General features: G+C 45.4%; 1 protein-coding gene across 1 annotated transcript; it reads left to right on the plus strand.

Annotated features, from left to right (window-relative positions):
- Positions 1-4,545: 4,545 nt before the first annotated feature.
- On the plus strand, positions 4,546-20,912 carry LOC108126987 (uncharacterized). The gene is made up of 6 exons (XM_017243790.3): positions 4,546-5,005; positions 16,814-17,222; positions 17,288-19,638; positions 19,691-19,828; positions 19,891-20,098; positions 20,160-20,912. The coding sequence occupies exons 1-6, from the start codon at positions 4,904-4,906 to the stop codon at positions 20,468-20,470; spliced, it is 3,519 nt and encodes a 1,172-aa protein (XP_017099279.2). The 5' UTR covers positions 4,546-4,903; the 3' UTR covers positions 20,471-20,912.
- Positions 20,913-21,710: the final 798 nt, after the last annotated feature.

The raw sequence follows: 21,710 nt of genomic DNA on the forward strand, positions 1-21,710 counted from the left end.
ATCAGTTATATGGCAGCTATAGGATATAGTCGGCCGATCCGGGCCGTTCCGACTTATATACTGCGTGCAAAGAAAAGAAGGGTGTGTGCAAAGTTTCAAGACGATAGCTTCAAAACTGAGAGACTAGTTCGCGTAGAAACGGACAGACAGACAGACAGACAGACGGACAGACGGACAGACGGACAGACGGACAGACGGACATGCTCATATCAACTCAGGAGGTGATCCTGATCAAGAATATATATACTTTATAGGGTCGGAGATGTCTCCTTCACTGCGTTGCACACTTTTGGACAAAATTATAATACCCTCTGCAAGGGTATAAAAATATTTACCCCTAACCCATAAAATTTTAAATATTAAAAGCCCAAAAATGTAATATGTTAAGCCCATATTAATCACTTCTGCCTAGGCTTACATACCCATCCATAATCTTGTTTGGGAATTACGCACACGCTTGTCTAATTTTTATTTACTTTATTAATCAACCGAAAACGGAAGCGGTTACAGGCCACCAGAGATGATTGACTTCACATTTGGTCTAATTTTTCCAGCTCAGCTTCTCCCATTTCCCAACTCCGGTGTGGGGCTTAATGATTCCACGTGACACCATTTGGGATGGCCCCGGGGCTCTGTTGGTTCATTTAGGGTTTGTTATTAATTTATCCGATTTTAATCTCTGATGGTTCGCATGCTGCGAATTATGCAATTTCCGACAGGCTAGTTGCCAATCTTGGCGCTGTGATAATATTTGTATATCTTTAAGTGGCTTGTGCGCTTGCATCCAACTAGGGCCCCTACTAATAACTGTATCTGCTGGGCCCATTAGTGGAGGTTTGATTATAGACGGCCAGCAATTATCCTAAACGACTGACAGACCCTAGCTGTCCGCCGACTGCCCCGAAGATCTCTGGCCTGTCATGAGCTTGACAGCTTCAAATGCCCAAAGCCTGGTTTTCACTTTTGCTCTCGAAGTGCCTGCGTGGGGGTAACGAGTCGGAAGACTTTTGGGGAAAGCAGAATTCTAAGTACGCCTCTAAGTGGGGATGAGCCGAATGACTTAATCCCGAGATTCCCTCCATTCTTGAATGGAAAGTAAAAGTTGCCAGCTCACGATCGCTGATCGTTCACACCGAACATGTTTTTATTTTTTATTTTTTTTTTGTGCTGTGGTGATAAGCTGTAAGCCTCATTGAGTCAAAGGTTTATTGACGCACGGCTGCGGTGGTGGCTTCTTCAGCGCCAGTCTTCTTCCTCATGATCATGATCATGATCAGGTTGCCCACTTGCCGTCAGGTTGCCAGGTGAGGCCATCGCAGGTCGGGCTCGGTTTTTTGGTTTCGGGTCCATGGCATCTCTCTCGAAGGCCGCTTCTGCCAGCCTTTTTTGTCTTGGCTGGTTTTTTTTTTCTTGCCTTTTATTTTTTATATATTTTTTTCCTTCTTTCTTGTGATCGTTCGTCGCCAGGTGAAAGTCTTTCCCCCTCAAGCACTGTGTTGTTGCTATTTGTAAAGCATTTAGTCTTTTTTTCGGTGTTTCTGTTTCAGTTTTTGTTTGTCTGGAAATGGCTTTTGTTTTTTGGTTAATCTGGCGTTGATTTGTATTGGTTAGCCATTTGTTAACCAGAAATAAGAACCTATTTTAGACATCTTGCCTCTAAATTAATCTCAAAATAGTTCTCCTAGCCCTAAGGGATATACCTAACTAATGCCCTTCACATAAAATCTATAAAAAGTTACCCAACTGTAACCATTAAGTCACAACTTTGTAATTGATCGAAGACACGATTTCAACTGCCACTGGACATTTTTTTTATTAATTTTGGCCGGGATGGCCTGTTTCTGACCCTGGCAGTCACAACGCTAATGGCCAACAATTAGCAAAAAAACCAAATTGGCAATTATAAATTACAATCTTCGCCATGTGTGGGAAGTAATTACAGAAACACGAGCACCACGGGGGACTCGCAGATCAATCCGCAGAAATATATAAAAATAGATGAAACAAGAAAGGAAACCTAACTTCGGTCGGAGCCGAAGTTGATATACCCTTGCAGTTAAAACCGGATATATATCGCAAATATCGGATATAGTTGTTCCAAAAAGAAGTCGCAAACTTCTATCTTCAAAAATACCAAAGTTCTACCAAATACCATTTCCGATCGTTCAGTTATATGGCAGCTATGGGATATAGTCGGCCGATCCTAATGAAATTTGATAGGTTGGATCAACTGACCAAAAATAGAATCTGTATTAAATTCCAGCTTTCTATATTCAAAAACACGAAAGTTGGGTCATTTCCGATCGTTCAGTTATATGGCAGCTATAGGATATAGTCGGCCGATCCTTATGATATTTGGCATGACGTAATGTTTTGCCAAAAATAGCTCTCATGTCAAATTTGAACTCTCTAACTCTAAAAACACCAAAGTTATACCATTTCCGATCAATCAGTTATATGGCAGCTATAGGATATAGTCGGCCGATCCAGGCCGTTCCGTCTTATATACTGCGTGCAAAGGAAAGAAGGATGTGTGCAAAGTTTCAAGACGATAGCTTTAAAACTGAGAGACTAGTTTGCGTAGAAACAGACAGACGGACAGACAGACGGACAGACAGACGGACAGACGGACAGACGGACAGACGGACATGCTCATATCAACTCAGGAGGTGATCCTGATCAAGAATATATATACTTTATAGGGTCGGAGATGTCTCCTTCACTGCGTTGCACACTTTTGGACAAAATTATAATACCCTCTGCAAGGGTATAAACAGTCGGAGAAAGAAACTTAAAATTGGGTAATTAGAAATTGATTTGACAAGGGGTTAACTTCCTGCTAATATTTTCCTCGGATTGTGCAAACAAATCAATCAAGTCAACAGCAACCAGAGACCATCCAACATCAGGTGAAAATAATTTCTACAGATTTTTGGGGATTACGCAGAGGTTTTTCTCACAGTCCCGCCGACCAACAAAGAAAGCCATCAAATAAAATTTAAGCACCAAAAGCTACAAAAGACCCAAAGAGAGCTGGCTGCAGTCAATGACTTGGCCAACTGCCGAGACCCGATCTTTAGTATCATGGCTATCACGGCCCATTATTATCATTGTCTGCGTGAATGGCTGAAAGAAGTAAGCCTGATAAGCTCTGTGGCGCTTGCCTTATGCAATCGCCACTTGACGGCTCCCAGAGTCTGTTTCAGAATTACGTTCCAGGGCGGGAGCCTTGCCGACCAAGTAATTGGCCTTGGGATTGCATTCCGTTTTCCTGGGCGTCCGACAAAGTGGAAAGTTATGGCTGAAAGCCGGCGATGAAATGCCTATTTTGGGAGTTGATTGATGGATTAGTTGATTAGTTGCCACCGAATTGGCACCGGGATCTGGAAATAATTGGGCGGAAAGGTGGAAATGCAATTATTTGTTGATCGGTCTGGCAGGTTCTCTGATAAAAAAAACCGCGCTTTTCCTTCCAAGGGCCTTGTTATACAAGAGGAAATGAAATTTTCAATAAAACTGATGCCATCGCTTTGAAGGGTGATTTAGGTGGGAAAGTTGTATTGTGATAATTGCTTTGGTAGTTTTCAGGCAATATTTTTAATAAATTTAATTGAGAACGAAAGTTTTTCTTTAAAAAAAATTGTTTAATTGTTTTAAAGGTTTTTCATTTAATTAAAGCTTAAAAATGGCTTCTCTCCAGGCTTGAGAATGTATTTATAAGCCTGATATAGAGAAGCTTACTTTATTTTGAAAATCAAACTACCGTATTTTTTTAATGAAAAGATCTACAATTTAAAGCCTATATTATTTCACTAACCTAATATTTAAATGAAAATATCATCCACTTTCCAATGAAACTGATGTAAAGAGTTAGGCCCGTAGAGTGAACTGCTATGATTAGTCTCAGCGGGATTCTTCAAATATTTGGGCCTATTACTCAACCAAGTTGGAAGCCCAGCATTAATCATGCTTAAATGATAAAAATATGATTCAGTCGCGTTTTCCCCATAAAACGCATTAAAGTGCAGCCATGAACATGAGATTCGCACTTGCCGGCTACTGTGGACCGTTTACATGCTCCCGAAGTATGCGGCTCACACGTCTGATGGCTTAAACGGTGTATTACCACAATATTGGCTCGTTTTGGCCTGAGCTCGAATTCTCGGACGCCCCCATCCGAATTCTTATCTCGACTTCCGAGTCTGCTACGTGATTGTAGCCGTAATCGTCGGGAGCGGTTTGAGAATTACAATCTGAGAATTAAGTTTTCGGATAAGCCACTTCTGGGTTCGATAAGACTGTCACCGGATCGACGAAGATCTTGGCACGGCATTTCCTCATGTTGCCAGCCAACTGCCGGCAACACTTTCTCTTTCGGCCAGCCGAGTGTGCTCTTTGCTTTCTCTTCGGGCCAGTGGGGGCTTGCATGGCCAGCTCTTTTGGGCCACAACACTGGCAACATGTTGCCGGCGTCTTCTGCAGCGCTGTTGCGACTTTTTGGCATCTTCGCAGCGAGCTTGGCTTAAATTGTTACCAAACGTTTAACGATCTTCAGTTTAGCTTCGAACCTCCGCCAGACAAGTCGTGTCGACGGCTACTCCTCCAGTGGCCAGTGGTTAAGTCAAGTCCCTAACGCGGCTCAAACGTTGTCGGAATTTAAAGCCCGAGAGAGAAGAAAACAGAAACTGCATCATTTGCATAAAGCAAATAGAAAACGTAACAAAAATAACTTGGGCAAAAGTTTATTCGAACTGGTCGTGTTGTTTCCATGTCGAATTACTGACATTTTTCGCGTGCCCGTTTCTTGGACATTTCCAGCCGTATATCGTGTTTGTTTTGAACAAAAAAATAGTGCATCGATATTGCTTGAATAAATATTGGATTTCTGAACTAGAAGTGAGTCATGAAAGTCTCATTGGCACTGTGGGGCACTCTGTGCCTGTGGGTGGTCGCCGCGAATGCCCAAGGATTTATCCCACCTCCCAACGCTGGACTGCACAATGCGGTAAGTGTTGAAATGTTTTCGAGTCTGGTGTTCCACATTCCACTGACAAAGGCAATACCTCACAGACGTGTCCAAATATGTGCCAAATACTCATAAAGAGGGAGAATAAATTAATTTATCACCTGATTTGCATTTCCATTCAGTGTTATGCAAATATTCATTGTCAGAAATGGCTTTTGTTCCGATCCAATTGACACAGATTTTAGATCTTTTCGAGCTTCGGCCAAAGAAAGTTGCCATCAGTTGATAGTACTCGCATAAATATGTCAAATAGCTAAAGATTTTGGAGCCTCATCTCTGAAATTCCACACACTTGCATAAGACTTTCTACCAATACGATCGCCTCAACTGGAGGAGGCCTATTTAAAAATGCAATTATTTAAATATTTGTTTTGGGGAATCTCAATATTAATTGTGGAAACATGTATCTGGGCCCGAATGAAAACGAAAACGGTTTTCAACGCCTCAATGAACTTTCCCTTTTCACAAAAATATTTTTTATCTCCGGGAGGCGGAGGTGGGGGACTCGATTAAATGAAGATGCAAAGGAGGAGTAAAAGCCATAAGAGTGGAGTCATGAGACATCGTTTAAGGCGGCACTGCGCCACCTTATCCAAACCTGTTCGCTTGGAGTGGTCAAGAAACCAAATATCGAAAAGGAAACCAATCTCCCAAAGAAACCGCCGAGTCATGGGAATTTTGGAGAATTTCCCATGGGATTATCTGCTATCCGTTTTTGCCAAGTTTAAGGTCTACATAATTTATTACCTTAACGAGATACATCGATTTGGTGCTGTGTTGATGTAATCTGATCATGTTTGACATCCGCTGTTATAGTTTTCACTTTCATGGCTAAACCCCAAAAAACCAAAAAGATTTGGCCAAAAGCCACAATTTATGATGTGAAATCATTGGCTTTGTTGTCTCCTCTTTTTTTTGGTTGTTTAAGCTTTATTTTGGATGAACTAATGCCTATAATTGAGGTTGGTATTACGTAAAAAGATTTATTTCTTTGTTGTTTGCTGGCCTAAGGCAGTGTTTTGATATGGGATTTGGCTTGAATAGATCGTTGATCAGCCAGACAAAGCGTACATCCTTTGAATAACTTTCTTTCCCCAAAATGAACTCTACATCTGTACTATATTTTGGGTTGTCCTTAACCTTTTCGTGCATCTGTTGATTTGCCGATTTCCTTTTTGGCAACTTGCACAATTTTTCCGTAACGCAAGAAAAACGTGTCCGAGACCAGATTTCTGTCAGCATCATCTCTCACCATTGACACAAGCTGGCTGTGCCAATGGCCAGCCTCTATTTTGCAGAGTTTTTTGGGCAAACAACCAAGTTCGGGAAAAGAAAAAAGTGCTTTTCGGTTGTATCATCATCTTCCTTTTGTCTGGCAGTGAACAGGAACTGGTAGTTGCCTTCGCAGGCTTGGCAGACTCTGTTTTGTTTTAGGATTTGCCAGCTCTTTGGCGGCTGGTCTTTGGTTTTGTTTGCGCCATTGCTTAATTTTAACTTTTATTATTTTGTATATATTGCCTCACGTAGTGTAAGTTGCAATTGTGTCTTTTGTGTCGTGTAAACTTGGCAGCCGGGCAGTCAACTGTTCAGCAGTAACATCTGTTGCCCACCACCGTCCATCGACCATCCGCGATTACAAAGTTTAATCTCCAGCAGCAGTTCCAAACCGAAATCCGTATCCCCGCATCCCGACAGCAACATCAGTTTGGTGTTTTCGAACATGTTTTTCTGGGCCTGCCAAATTGTTGCTTGTTTCGTTTTGCTTTTATTTAGCATATTTATGTTTATAATTCCAGCCTTGCTTTCACTTTTGCAAATAAAATGGCCAAATGGGTGCTAAGTAATTCTGCAAGTGTTTCTTAACAAGGGCTATCTCGCTGATGACATAACTGAGTCTCTAATAATCAGAAAGGCTCTTAGAAAAGTCATAAATCCAGCTTGTAAACCTCCCTTGCGGGGTCTGATAATGACTGATATTCACTTTAATGTTGCCGAAGTATAAACTCATCATTTTCGATCAGCTCTGGCCGTTGGCAGTATCGAGCATTACGGTCTTTTACAATGATTTACGTTGGGCATTCATTGAATGGGCTGGCTGGCCATAATTTCCGTATAGCTGACAGGCCCTACAACCTGTTCGCTTTCGGTGGGGCCTTTGTTGCTGGAAGAACAACAACACCGGCAATCATAACAAGCAGCAGCAGCAGCATTTCATTGTAATTTCATTTTGCGAGCCGGGTTCTGTTCGGTTTCGAGTCTTGGGAAAGTGGGTCAGATCGAGAGATCTTTATAAATATTGTGGCTCGGTTGCATATTTATCTGAAAGATATTTCGGTATCTGTGCGGTGAAGTGACAAACTGTTAATGGATTTGGCTTTAAAAAATGAAAGTTGTTTTTGTGAGAGAACAGGAATGTGTGAATAAGACAGCAAGCGACAGTGCCTGACCCCCAATCATCGCACCTCTGTGAGACTCATGGGGGCCCTCCAATTTTCCACTTCAGGGCAGTAACTAGCTGCCATTAGCCGGGCGCCACTCCAAATCGAATCGCAGCCAAATAACCCCATTGATCGCGCTTTTCAGCTGCTAACCACAAACAAATAAAATAATTGAACGCTAATCACACCCGGCCATTGAGGGTTTCTTTACTCCATTGTACTCCAGCTGGTGTGATTTGATTTGCTGGGCACCCAACTGGTTTCGAACTGATTGAGAATTAAATCAATTTCGATGAGGAAAATGGCCTGAAAAGTGAATGAAAGCAAAGTGTCATGCCTGATCGGGCAGAGGCGACCGAAAGAGCTGCCGGGAACTGCAATTGCATCGGTGATATAACCTCCATTATGAAATGTATGTACTTTAATCGGGTACTGTACCTCTGTACTTGCTGGGCCTGCAGGCGAGTTTCACCAATTACTGACCCAGTTTAGACCTCTAGTAGAATGAAGTTCAGGTAAAAGTTGAATATGAATTTCTTCCGAGAATTGCGGATCTCCCGCGGAGTAAAGTGGGGGAAAAAACGTGGGGGTTCCAGGCATCTTCCGCTTTCTATGGTTCCCTCCAAACTTCTCCATTATTAAGCCATTAACATGGCCAGTTAACTAGAGACTTTGTTCCGCCATTGCCAGAAATTAGCTCAGTGGAAAATAAGCAGGCAAATCGTAAAAAAATAATTTCGCATGGCCACTGCGATCAAGAAGATGACGCACATCATCGGTGGTAGAAAGTAAAAGGGCTCGGCGACATAATTCATCGCTGGGTATTGACAGGCAGCTTGCCGGATGGCTTCCCTTCCTCCGGGTTTGGGTCCGGGTCATTAAAAGTCGCTTGGATTGGCCAACCACTGAAAATCTGGAGGGCCGCTAGAGACAAAGTAAGTTTTGTCATAATATCTTTCTTTTTGTTTGCCACTTTTTGTTGCCTAATTACAAACTGCGACAAATAGGAATTGGAAGTTGCAACTCGCCTGATGAATGCCGCAATTAGTGGCGGTATGTGCAGTAAATATATCAAGGCAATTTTCACCCACAGCCGTGGCGCCGTACCGTCACTACCAAGTGCACCAGCAAGTGTCAACTTCCGCGTTACTCATACGCCACGTGAAACGGGTTTTTGCGCCAAGAGGAGCTGCCCCAACCAGGCGGCTGATGCCGCATGGCATCTTCTTTCTCGCCATAACTCAACACAAATATGGCTAAAAGTCAAACGATCCTCGACAAAGCTAGCTGGCCCACGTAATGCAATCGCAATAGCAATAGCCAAGCCCAGCGGTTCAACTGGGCAACCAGTTATTGCCCGATGTTGTTGCACTTTCGTTTTCTTTGTGTCTGGGCGAAAAGTTTATTGCGCGAAAATGAAGAAGCGTTTGTTGCTGGCATACAGTTCCAAAACAAGATTTTAAACAGGCCGCAGTTAATGCTGCTGCAATGGCATCTGCAACTGTTGGTCGGGTCGGAGTGGGCCTGGTCTGGTCTGGTCTGGTCTACCGAGAGATGTTGCAAGTCGACGACGAAGATGTTGCATAATTGTGTGTGTTTTCCTTTTGCCAGCCCGGCTCGGCTCGGCGCGGCTCGGTGGGAGTCAAATTTTTTCCATCCTACAGCCATGCCTAAAAGCACTAAAAACTTGTCCATTGATTTGCACTTTGTTTTTTTTTTTATTTTTTCGGCGAAATGAAAATGCGCAGCGAAATTATTTAATGGCATTTCTGCGGTTTGGCATGTTGCAATGCAAAAGTGGTTAAAACAATTTTACAGTTTTCTGGTATTCACGTAAAAAATAAAACTAGGATGGGCAGAAAAAGGTTAAAGTTCAGGAAGATAAGGCACTGAACGATTGAGAAAGTCATCCTTAAAACCACAAGTTTTGGGTAATAATATGTATTATGAAATAGTTTTAAAGAAAAGCCAAATTTTATTGTCAAGTCAGCTCTGTTTACCTTTGAGGCTTTCATATTGGCGCGGCTCTTGGTCTGTTGCAACGCTTTCAGCATGTTGCACCTTCTTGAAGGTTCCCTGCCCAGGAAGTCAAAGCCCTGGGGGCCCAGGGAGAGATACTCTGCTTAGTGGCTGTCAGGTCCGAGTCCGCCCCCAACTAGCGGCGGGATGCAACCCACTTCACACAACACTGCTGCCGGCGTCCGTCTGCCGCTGCTGGCTGCTTCATGCCACATTATCGCCACCGACCGACCGAATACCCCAGTACTCCCTGTCCCACTCCCTGGCACTTTCGGTTTGAAGAAAACTAACAAGAGTTGCAGTAAGAGAAAAACACTTTTCGCAAGCTTCGCTGATTTTCTGCACCGCAAAAGTTCCATAGCTTCCCTGGCATTTCAGTTGCATTTTCCATTCGCTTCTTCGGCACCCAAAAGTGTTTTCGTTTTGTTGCAAATAATAAATTTTAATTTGCTCCGCGGTTTTTGGTCGGCTGTGCTTTTTTTCTCCTCTGCGCATTTGAGTGCATCAGCTAAGCATGCGAGGCGCAATGGGCTTGCTTTCGATTTCTTTCAACAAAACTTAAAGGCCCAAATGGCTCTTCACGGAGAGGTATCGATCAAGCGGGGGCGACCCGCTGTCCCGACCCGATGGCTCGACGGCATTCCAGAGACGTCTCAAAAATCCCAGGCCCGTCTAGTGGCCACTAAACTCCCCAAAGGGTTACTAACCGCTAAACAATGGTCAGCTGGGGCTATGACTTTGTCGCGTTTCGTCCCATCCGGGTAATTGCTAAAAACTGTCACGAACTGCACCAGTGCACAGTTTACCGACTCCAGCTCAGAGTCGGTGGCAACTCGAAACATTTGTCAGACCATGGACCCTGGGACCCCGACAACCGAACACCACGAACCCGGGGAGACCCGGCTCTCCGTAATTTGCATGTGCAGACCCCGGTGAGCTTCTGCTTCTGGGAAAAGCGGGGCTTGCGTGACCAAAAGCGGGCACGAGACCCACCCGAAGCCAGAAATGTGAGCATTTGGCGGGTCTCGACTCGCGACCAACTAGCCATCTGCGATACAATCTGAAAATGACTTAATTGGTTCCTCCGTCGAGTAAATGCAATTAAAATTATAAGAACTTCACTTTCGAATCCAAAGCTTTCGGGCTGGCGCACTGCTAACCCATAAATTATGAATTCAAACTGAAAATGGAATGGAAAAGTCGGAAAACCTGCAGAAGAAAATCAAAAGTTTTTCATTTCATTCCATTCCTTGGCAAACAATGGCGGCCCCTTTGACAAATGACACGGTGCGGGGAGTCTGGTAGATGGGGTTTCCAAAGGCAGTTGCATGTCTGGCCGCCCACCACTCTGCCACTCTGCCACTCTGCAGTATGAAGCAATGCTGATGTGTAATTAATGCATTAGACAAGCATTAAATCGGATTGTTAGAAATGGCAGTAGCATGAGGCAGAAATAGAGCTCGTAAAAAGTGCCTAATTGGTTTACAAGAAGTGCCAGATTGGAGATTTCAGTAAACACCAGTCTTAGCCATGCCATGACGACCTTATATCTTCACACTTTTCCCACCGTTCGCCAGTCTAATACGCTGGCCAAGGTCATCGCTGCAAATTGGTAGAGTTTGTTGGCAAAACCCCTAAGATAACAACTGCTGACCCATATAGTATCTGAAGCTGGCAGAGCGACAAAACCTTAAGACGGAGCATCAATTGAAACCGAGGCGCTTCAATTCAAGTGACAGCCCATGAAAACGAGTAGACAAACAATCCGATCTGAATGGCTCTGAAGTCACTAAGCCAACTACAAGTGCGAAATACAAGAGATGACCGAAATAGGCCCCTTTGAAATGGCTGTTTGTATCGCTATATTGGCGCCATTGAAACTCCCAGTGACAGCTGGCGAAAAATGAGAAAAATTGCACAAAAATTACAAGAGCCTGGGATGATGAGTTTAACAAAAGGTTCCGAGCCGGACAGCTGATGAGCGTGGAAAGGCTTGGGCGTGTTCCGGCACTGTCAATGAAATTTCACGGTAAAGCGGTTGAGTAACGCCGACTGACGAATGCAAATCTTCAGCTGGAAGGCCTTTCTACAATGCGAAATTAAAATATTTTTGGCGGTTCTCTTGATTGTTCGCCACTGTCCATCACCGCAGAAACGAAAATAAATCTTTGTCTCGGATCTCGAATCTCGGATGTGGGCGCCAACAACATCCACAACTCCTACCTGGTAGTCCATGGTAGTCCATGAGAGATACAAAGATACAGCACGCAATTCGCTTAGATGCGTGCGCCAAAATTATTGAATTGGAAAGTAAAATTGCAGCGTATTTAAATTTATTTCCAACAATAATATCATTTTTGGGGGGCTCGTTCGTATTTTATGTTCGACTGGCACGCAAATGGCTTTTGATAATTATGAGGATCTTTCAGGCGATTGTCTGCCAATATAATTATTGCATTATGATATTATTGGGCTGATATTGTGGTTTCGAAATTGAAAGTGTTGAGGCTGATTGAGATATTTGTTGGCGGAGTGATCGTGAATTTTAGGGTTTGTATTCTCACTTTCTAGCCATGGTCTGACCTTCCTACATTGGCCAGTTTTCTCATCTAATCTTGGAGGTAATTCGAGAGCGACATCCGAAAACTATCTGGCCGAGCAATAAACAAAACCAACCCAGAGCAATTAGCCATATGAAGATGTTAATTATCCAAAAAACAGATGGCCCATAAACCCACATTCTCTCATGCCCAAAACCAAGTCGAAGCCAAAAAAACTAAGTGGGTTTATTCAAATTACAATTGCTTACCTTAGTTAGTGTCTGTCTGGCAGTGGCAGAAGCTGCAGATGCCCCTGGCCATGCTAATGGTGTAATAAATCTTGGCTGCTCGTAAAAAGTGTCAGAGTGTGTCAAATTAAGCATATGAGCAGACTTCCATGCAGACTTCTCTGTCTTAGACGCGATGCACTCGGGGGGCTGGAGTCACCTGGGCAGGTGCGTGGGTGTCGAGTTGCGGATCTCTTTGAGGAAGCGACTTTGTGCAACTTCTGCCATTGGCACTTTGCCTAATTCGCAAACTCATTTGCCTGCATCTCCGATTCAATTAAACTAAGCTTGTATGCCAGTCAGGTCTGAAGTGCCAAGACGACTGCCTTTACTCACAATTTAGCCAAGCCCGCGGCCGATTATGCAATTTTGTGGATGTCGAGCTTTCAATTAAGCAAGAGTAGTATGCTAGTAACTGCGACTTAAAGAAAGGAAATATTATTATCCCCTTATTACTGATATCTGAGGATATCTTCATCCGCCAAATTGTACCCAATTTATAAACAGTTTACCGCACTTTTACCTCGTTTGGGTCAGAGAGGTCTTTCCACCGATTTTATCATATGGCCGGCATACCAAGCTGACCAAGTTTCTTTTTACCTCTTCTTGAGAGTGTTTAGAGCCAGGTTAAATAACATTTGTTTTTGCTTCAATTTCAGTCTCAGTTTTCGGTGGTTATTGCTGGCTTTTGTCTAACTGGCTGGCGGCACTTGGTCGGAACCTTTTCTTTGCTGTGGCACTGGGTCTGGTGCGGTTGCCCGGTGGCTTCTTTCGCTTTCAAGTGGATTTCTTTGGGCGGGGAAGCTACATATTTTGTAGGTGTAGGTGTTGGCTAAAGCTTCGCTTGAGGCGATTTCTTATTTACCTCAGTTAATTACACAATTTTATGTAAATTTCACTTTTGCTGTTTGTTTCTGGGGCTATTGTTGTCGGGCATTCTTTTGTGCACTGCAAATTAATTACTTATTTGCTTAGCCAGCCTGGCTACTTTGTTGGCAATTAAAATGCCTTTAGGAAATCCATACCCATATTTTGTTAGCCTCTTTTTTTTCGGGGATTCTCTACAGCGCCAGCTGTAGTCATTTGTCGATAGTCCGGAAAAGTGAAAGGGAATTGCCAAATACTCGAATTGACCAACTCCGCAGCGAAGGCTCTTCGGCAACAGGCGCAAAACTGAGCCATCAACTGCCATCAAGAGCTTATTATGCACATTTGCTGCCTGCCACACGAAAACTGTCATCAGGGGGCAGGCAGGGGCTACCCGCCTCGCCAACCAGTTCTGAAAACTGCCACAATATCGAACCTGGCTAGGATATCGCAACGCCGCACTCAGTTCTCGAGACAACTCCGATTTAATCGATGATAGGTTGATTGTGATGTTGAAATGGTGTGAGCACGATTTCAGAGATCGAACCGAGATGGCGATGCCCTGCTATGATAAGCCAGACAAACGATATAATGAGCCAATAAAAGCCAGTTGCCACACGGCCATAAATCAGTTTTGGCCAATGATCTGTATATATTTAAGAGCCCTAAAGATATATTTTAATTGGCCTAGTTCTCTGAACTTCCTCTGCAGTCTCCAAAGAACATTGCTTCTCATTAGCTGGCCATTAAATTGAAGCCCGAACTGACATCTGACATGTGCACCTCTTTTTTTTTTGGCCAGAACACAAATTGCACAACACGACTCTAAGCGCCTCCGAAAAAGATCCAGCAATTCTTCTGACAATTCCATTCGAAACAACCTTGAATCTACTTGAATCGCCAAAAACCCATAGGCTAGTACAAAAAGAACCTACAAAAGCTACAAGCCAGCAAGTGAGATAAAAAGAAGACCAATCACAGACTCAGCTTTAAACTGGAAGGCAAATGCATTTAGTTTTTCTTAAAGACAGGAAATCCGAAAGGCAATCGGGGAAAACGAGGCCAGATTGGATGCCATTGGCCAATGACATGACCAAAAAACAAACAAGCTGGTAAATTGTGCGACTCGAGAAGCATCTGTCAGATGCAGAGACCAGCGGCTGTTGCGCAACTGGGGACTTGAAGAATTTACAGCTCTTGGCTTTTGGGTAACTCTTAATTAAGGCAGGCATTTGTTGCCCCAAAGGTCGCATTTTGATTTTAACTATTAAATTCTAATTAACATAAACGGCTTAAATGCTTACTAAATATCTGGCCAATGACTTTCACTGCCAAAAACAAAAAAAAACGAAACCCGAACCAAACCTGCCAACAAAAAGAAATTTCCCAAAATTTCGCTTTCATTTCGGATCTGGGGATCTCATCCGGACTGCCGTCTAACTCTCGTAATACTACCTGTCTCGAGCTGATGTGTGATGTGAAATCAATTATGAATTATTAACAAATTAGCCGGCAGTTCGAGCCATGTAACTGACAGATACATCATGTATCGAAACGCCCCACCGAGGGTATGAAAATAGTATCTGAAAATTGAAAACTGGTTTCAATCTGGTGGAATGCAGTGCCTTCTACCTGTTGCCGGCTATCTCATGGCGTATCTTCCCTCATTAGCATAATGTTCATTCGATTTGACAGGCCGCCAGTGGAAAAGTTTACGTAACGAAACGGAGTTTGTTATCGGGTGCCCATCCCAACATTTCTTTAATGGAACTTTCTTTGGTAATCCAGGGAGTATTTTAGTTGTTAAACCAAACTGGGTTAGACTATGAAATCAATGAAAAGGGATAGGGACTTATAGAGAAGCCACATCATAAAGTTGATTAATATTTTGGGAAGTACCCACTGCAAGCCACTGTTTTGTGGCACTTGATTAACTCACCACCCACTCTCCGGTTGTCAATCAATTGGACATGTTCAGCCACAGTGGCAAACAGTTGGGTATCAATGGCGTGGGCTGCGTGGCATTTGGTGACAGCAGAAACCACAACAATAGTCGGGGAAGTCACCTGCCTTCGGTGGGTTAATGCGCATGCGCGGCGCATTTGTTGGTCTTCGACACTCCGCACCAATGGTGGCAGTTAAAAACGAAAGCGTTTTGCATACGGGCGGCGAGAAAATGTTGAATGAGTACGCTAAACCATGAAATTGACATGTTTAACACATGCCGACATACCAGGGGCTCTGCCTGAGGGACGAGGAAATCGAAAGCAAGAGATATACTATTGTATGACTGGCCCTAGGAGGACTGGGTTCAGTGGCTCTTGGGCTGGGGGATGCTGATTGCTTTGGAACTTGATTGGTGATTGATTGGCGTTTTCACCAGCCAGGCAATTTGTTGGGGAAAAGTCATCTTCGTTTCGTTTCCATTCAAAGCCCAAGAAAACCCATCCAACACCGAGGATGGTGAACAAAAAGAGCCGTGTGCCATGACAAGGCATTGGATTTTGTTGTGTTTAGATTGGATTATGCGGGCTGGCAGTGATCGAAGGGAAATCATAAGCTGAGAATAATGAATTTTGCAATTGAGTAAGGTTTATTCGATTACCACAGTCCCGCAGTACTCCAGCATTCACCTGCTTGAAGTGTGTTTGAACTTTTCGCCAGGCTAATCATTGCATCGCGATTAGGTTGCATAATCCGGCAGCGTCCCACTGACAACTTTTGACGGCATCATCGCGGCATGATGAGGCGCGGCATTAGCGGCAACAACATAATTACCCTGCGAAATGAAAAGAAAGAGCCGAGGCCCGAGTGGTCCGATAACGCCTCAATCTGGCATCGGCTGAAGCTCAGAAGAAGATTTATGGCCGTGGCAATTAAATTATACATGCAGCACTTTGGCCATAAACCAAACACACTCTCAAAACAAGCCAAGCTCCCAAACAGATATCCACAAGCCTTACCTCCTTAAGCCGCTTTGGCAATTGTGTTGGATAACTGTTTGTCCGTTGCCTGACCGATGCTTTTGGCCCATTCGGTGAGATGGTGGGTTGGTGGTCTGGCAGTACGCATACGCCGTGTATGACGAGCAGTTCTCAGGGCGGGCTCTGCTGCAATATTGTATAAGCAGGTCGCTTGGGGAAAGAGATCCACTAATGACAACTGCCGATGGGAAACAATAAAACTGGGTTACTAACAGAATACAGACGTCTTCAATTGAGGGGCCCCATGATGCGACTGTCATTATTTGAGGGATTTGTCATTTGCATTTTATGCTGATTCGAGATCTATAGATACAAGACATGTAAGATACTCTGTGTTATCTAAGCTCTTCTCAAAACAAGTTTACATTTGTTACGGACTTCAACTTGACCGACTGGCCGCCAAAGACAGGACCCCAGAGCATTACCAGACCCCCAGTCTCGTTGAAATAGAGCAGCCGGTGTGGTAACTGGTTCATGTACATTTTTGGAATATTGAGGCAATGGCTCGGCGCTCATTGAATGTATTACTTATCGCTGATCTCGGCCAGAGCCAGTGAAGGAGAAACCAAAGCCAAATCTGGTTTTCTGCACTGGCCTGGATGATGCAATGTCTTGGAAAGTTGTAACTCACTTGGCGACTCTTTCGTTGCAGCCGCCCTTTCACAACTCGCAGCGCCGCCAGTTGAATCTGCAACAGTACAACCAGCAAAACTTTGTCCAGGCGGGTGTGGAGCTGCCCATTCCCCACCGTCCCCAGCAGCACACCCACATCCACCACCAGGCACCGCAGCAGCAGCACCGCTTTGGGCAGTTCCCACAGCAGCAGCAGCAGCAGCAGGCCCAGCAGCAACAGCATTTGCAACAAAACCAACAGTTCCAGCGCTCGACCCAAAACCAACTGCAGACAGCTCCCCAGTTCCCGCAGCAACATCCGCAGCATCAGCAGTTGCCCTCACCGGCCGGAGGCCTTGATCTGCATCACCAGAACTTTTTGGATTTGCGTAACTTTGCGGGATCCCAGCAACCCCAGCAGCAGCAGCAACATCGTCACAAGCAGTTTGGTAAGATGCTTTGGAGATATGTTCTAATCTTTCCCCCCTAACAGAGGTCTTGACTTCTTCTGCAGACTCGCGGCTGCAATCCACGGCTTTTCCTCCTCAGCCTTCGCCGGAAACCTACCAGCAACAGCAACAGCAACAACAGCAGCAGCAATTCGGCTTCCAGCAGCCCCAGCAGTTCGGGCCCCAAGTGCTGCCCCAGACCACGCAGAAGCTGCCCAGCCAGGCTCCAGTGCCCACCTTCCAGACCATTCCCCAGCAGCAGCAGCAGCAACAGCCTGCTTTCAACTACCAGCAACAGCCCAACCAGCAACAGTATCAGTTGACTCCTCAGCTGGGATTGCCGGTGCCCCAAATCTTCAGCAACGTTCAGGCCACTCCATTCCCAGAGCCGACCCGGGGAACCTTCCAGCAACAGCCCCAACAGCCACACCAGCAGGTCCAACAGCAACCCCAGTTCCAGCATCAGTTCGTAAACGCGCAGGCCCCGATCCAGACCCAGACGCAGGCTGCCGACCAGGAGTACAAGCAGAAACTGATCCAGAAGCACGAGCAATTCGTGGCCAAGCAGTACGAGAAGCAGCAGCACAAGGTGCGCCAGCAGCATGAGGAGTTCCTGGCCAAGCAGCACCAGATCAAGCAGCACATTCTGCCCACAATCATCACGCAACACAATGGAAACTTCCAGAATCCTCAGTATGTGGGAGGTCCGGTGCGAGGAAGGCCGGTGGCACATCCCACGGAGTACAACCAGTTCAACAGTGCCCTGCAGCAGTACTACAAGGAGCACCCGACCACGACCACTACTACAACCACAACTACTACTACAACGGAGGCTACCACCACGCCCAAGAAAAACATCTACGCCCAGGTCAAGTCTGAGCTTGGAAAGTACCCAACCCAGAAGGGAAAGAAGCCAGTGAAGACCATTGCCCGCGATGACTTGCTCAAGCAACTGAAGGCCGCCTTGTCAGAGGCTCCGCAGCAACCACTGACCGGCAACAAGACCTATGACGAGATGGATCTGGTGCTGCCCAATGGGCAACGGGTGCAGGTGATCCGGACCACAGACCCCAACCTGGTGCAGGGCCAAAAGGCCTACTCTCAGGAGCAGTTGCAGACCTTGCTGGCTCAGCAGGCTTTGGGAGGCGATGCTAAGCTCAGTCTCAGCGATGTGGCGCCATCCAAGAGCAAGGACCTCGAGTTGCCCGGTGGCGGAAAGGTGCAGATCCTCCGATCCCCCGACCCACAAGAGTCGGACTCCCTGCCAACCGGGTCCCTGCCAGGCGGCGTCGATCTCTCCGGCCTGGCCGCTCTGTACGGAGGAGGAGCTGGCGACATCCAGGGTATCAGCAGTGGAGCCAACAGTATTGCCAGTTCGGCGGTTATCACCTCCGACTCGGATGATCCACCATCGCTCGAGGAACTGGCCAAGCGGGGACTCATCCCCGACGGCTATGAGATCGAGGGCCTGAGTCCAAAGTCCCAGGCACCGGCCACCGCTGCTCCTCCCCCAGTGCCTGCCAAGAAGAAGGCCACATACGTGTACCTGGAGGAGCAGTCCGATGGCAGCTTCAAGATTCAAGGAGTCAAGGCCAACGGCGAGAAAGAGACTAAGCAAACGGGCGCCGAGGTGGAGAGTATTCTGGAGCGAATCCGTAGCGGCGAGATCAAGCTTCCTCCCTCTGTTTCCCGCCTGACCCTGCCCAACGATGAACTGGTAGAGATTAAGAGCGGCAAGATCATCCAGACCACCAGAGCGCCAAGCACCACGACCTCGACCACCACTACCACGACCACCACACCCACACCGTTTGTTTCCCGTGGAACACCCCACAACCACAGGCAGTATCACCCATCCAGGATTTCGACCTCTACTACCACAAGCACCACCACAACCTCCGCTCCAGTGACTCAGCGTCATAATTTGTTCTTCGAGAGCACCACCAACCAAGCCAATGCCGCCAGCCTCGTTCGCACCACTCCCGCCCCCATTTACAGTGCTTCGACGGTTACGGTTGCGCCTTACCTGGGCGGAGCCTCCACCCACTTCCCCGTGGTCACCGAGCGACTGTCGGATGTCACCCACAACCCAGAACCGGTGCCATCCAACACCCAATACGCCGATGCCCTTGTCCAGGAGACGGAGAACAGTGAGAAGGCTGCCCAGGCCAGCCCTGCTGTCGGTTCCGTGCTGTCTAACCCTAGCGAGGATCTGATCCAAATCCTCAAGGCCAATGGCCTGTTCGCCATGGCCAAGTACCTGCGGCAGTCTGGACTGGATAGCATCCTGAACGAGACGGGTCCCTACACAATTTTCGTGCCCACGGACAAGGCTTTCAAGAACTTGCTGGTGCAACTGGGCGGACCTGAGCGCGCTGAGGAGAAGTTCCAGTCCAACCCTAGGCTCTTGAGCGGGGTAAGCTCTACTAACTTTTTAAAGATAATAATATTAACTCGACTATTTGCAGCTCTTACTTCACCACGTAATCCCCGGAGCCTTTGAAATTGCCACCCTGCAGGACGAGATGACTGGAGTTTCCCTCGCTGGAACTCAGTTGCGAGTGAATCAGTACAACATGCACGACCAGGAGTGGAATGATGTGACTGTAAGTCTTTCTTTTAAAACAAATATGGCCATAAAATAATAATAATTATCTTGAACCTATAGCTGACTACGATCAATGGAGCCATGGTTGTGCTAAACAAGAAGGACATCAAGATACCACAGGGAGTGGCCCATGCTGTGGACCGTGTGATGTTCCCTCTGCCGGTCGGAGACTTGCTTCAAACGTTGCAGTCTGATCGCGAGGGTCGCTTCAGCAACTTCCTGAAGATCCTGTACACCTCTGGATTGTCCGAGAAGCTGCAGAGCAAGGGTGAGAAGAACGCTACCCATTATCAGGGCATAAAATATATATGATACTTTCTTTCCGATAGGTGTCAAGACATACACTGTCTTTGCTCCAGTGGACAAGAGCTTCAGCGAACTGGACTCGGATACTTTGGAGAAGCTCTACAATGACAAGGAGGCTGCGGAGCAGTTTGCCATGAAGCACATCGTGCCGGGAGCTCTCTTCTCGGCCGGTATGCGCTTCTACCAGGTCAAGGACTCGCTGTACACCGGCAAAACCGTGATCCTGCAGAAGACGTCGGCCGGAAAAATCAAGGTGAACGACGCCCAGATGGTCACATCGAACATTCCGGCCACCAACGGAGTGATCCACGCCCTGGACGGTGTCCTGGCGTGAAGAGACTAGAGCTGTCCGCCAGCAGTTTTATCCATAGTCCTTAAGAAGTAGCGTAAGCGAGGAGGAAGAGGAGTCTTCATCAACCACATACACAAATTGCTTAGTGAAATCTTGCCAAGGCCCACTTGCCAAGGTTGGGCTTGAGAAAAATGCAATCTCTATTATAAAACTGGTGCAAATTCGTCGTTTGTAAGGGATAGACACGGATAATTGGTGCTTCCGCATACCTTACTGTATCATTTCTTTTTCGCCTTCATAAAACAGTCATTACACATAGTTCAATTTAAGAAAACGAGAAGAGAATCTGTAATTAAACACAAACACCAAGGAATCTGTTTGGGATCTAAGCTAAGTTCATATCTAATTTATTTTTGGCATTAAATCAAATGCAAATTAATTTACAAAATTGTGTAAAATAAATGAAATATAGTTAAGAAATAAATTATACACTTGTTTTAATATCCACTTAAGTTTAGCTACCATGGTCTTGAAATGTTTCTGGAGGTTTACGGAAGGTTGAAAAGGTGAGAAATATTCAAATAATTGCCAAGAAAACCTAATCGCTGAAATTATTCGTCAAATCTTCATGATGATAAAATCAATAATATTGTCGGTTGAAATTCTAAAAAATTTTTGAATTTGAATTTGTGAGATACTGCCAGACATGAACAATTTTTTTGTGCTGCCACATCAATGAATTCACATTTATGTAGTTGCCAGATATTGTTTCCGTAGCCAAGTTCACAACCAAGCTCCAAAAATTTATGGCCCGCGAAAATCAAAAATTTCCCTTTAAGGGAAATTTTTCTATTCTTTTCTGAATTTTAAATTCCAATGTCAATACAGGTCATCCGTGAGGTCCATGCGCATCCTGAGAGTTACTAACCCTATTCCAACTGCTAGTTGGTTCTGTCCATGCCCATGTGTCCACCCACGAATGTCAGGTTCTGACTTCGATCGTGGTTTTGCTCTTGTGCCGAGCTACGAACCTTAAACCTCGTTCTTTTACCAATAACAGGGATAACATTAACAGGGACATTGAATAAAGTCGTTAATTTAGACAAATACTACCAGGATGATTTGGGCTTCTACAATCTTAGTCTCTTTTAAGTGTTCTCAAGTGTGTTACCAGTCGGAATTGGTCTATGCCAGGATCAAGTTTTTGTAAAATTACTCAATTTTGATTGAGTAAATTTTTATATCTTTCCCAGGTCTTTGATTTTGATTATCGTTTCTTAAT

Source organism: Drosophila bipectinata, chromosome 2L (assembly GCF_030179905.1).
Source record: "Drosophila bipectinata strain 14024-0381.07 chromosome 2L, DbipHiC1v2, whole genome shotgun sequence".
Lineage (NCBI taxonomy): Eukaryota > Metazoa > Arthropoda > Insecta > Diptera > Drosophilidae > Drosophila > Drosophila bipectinata.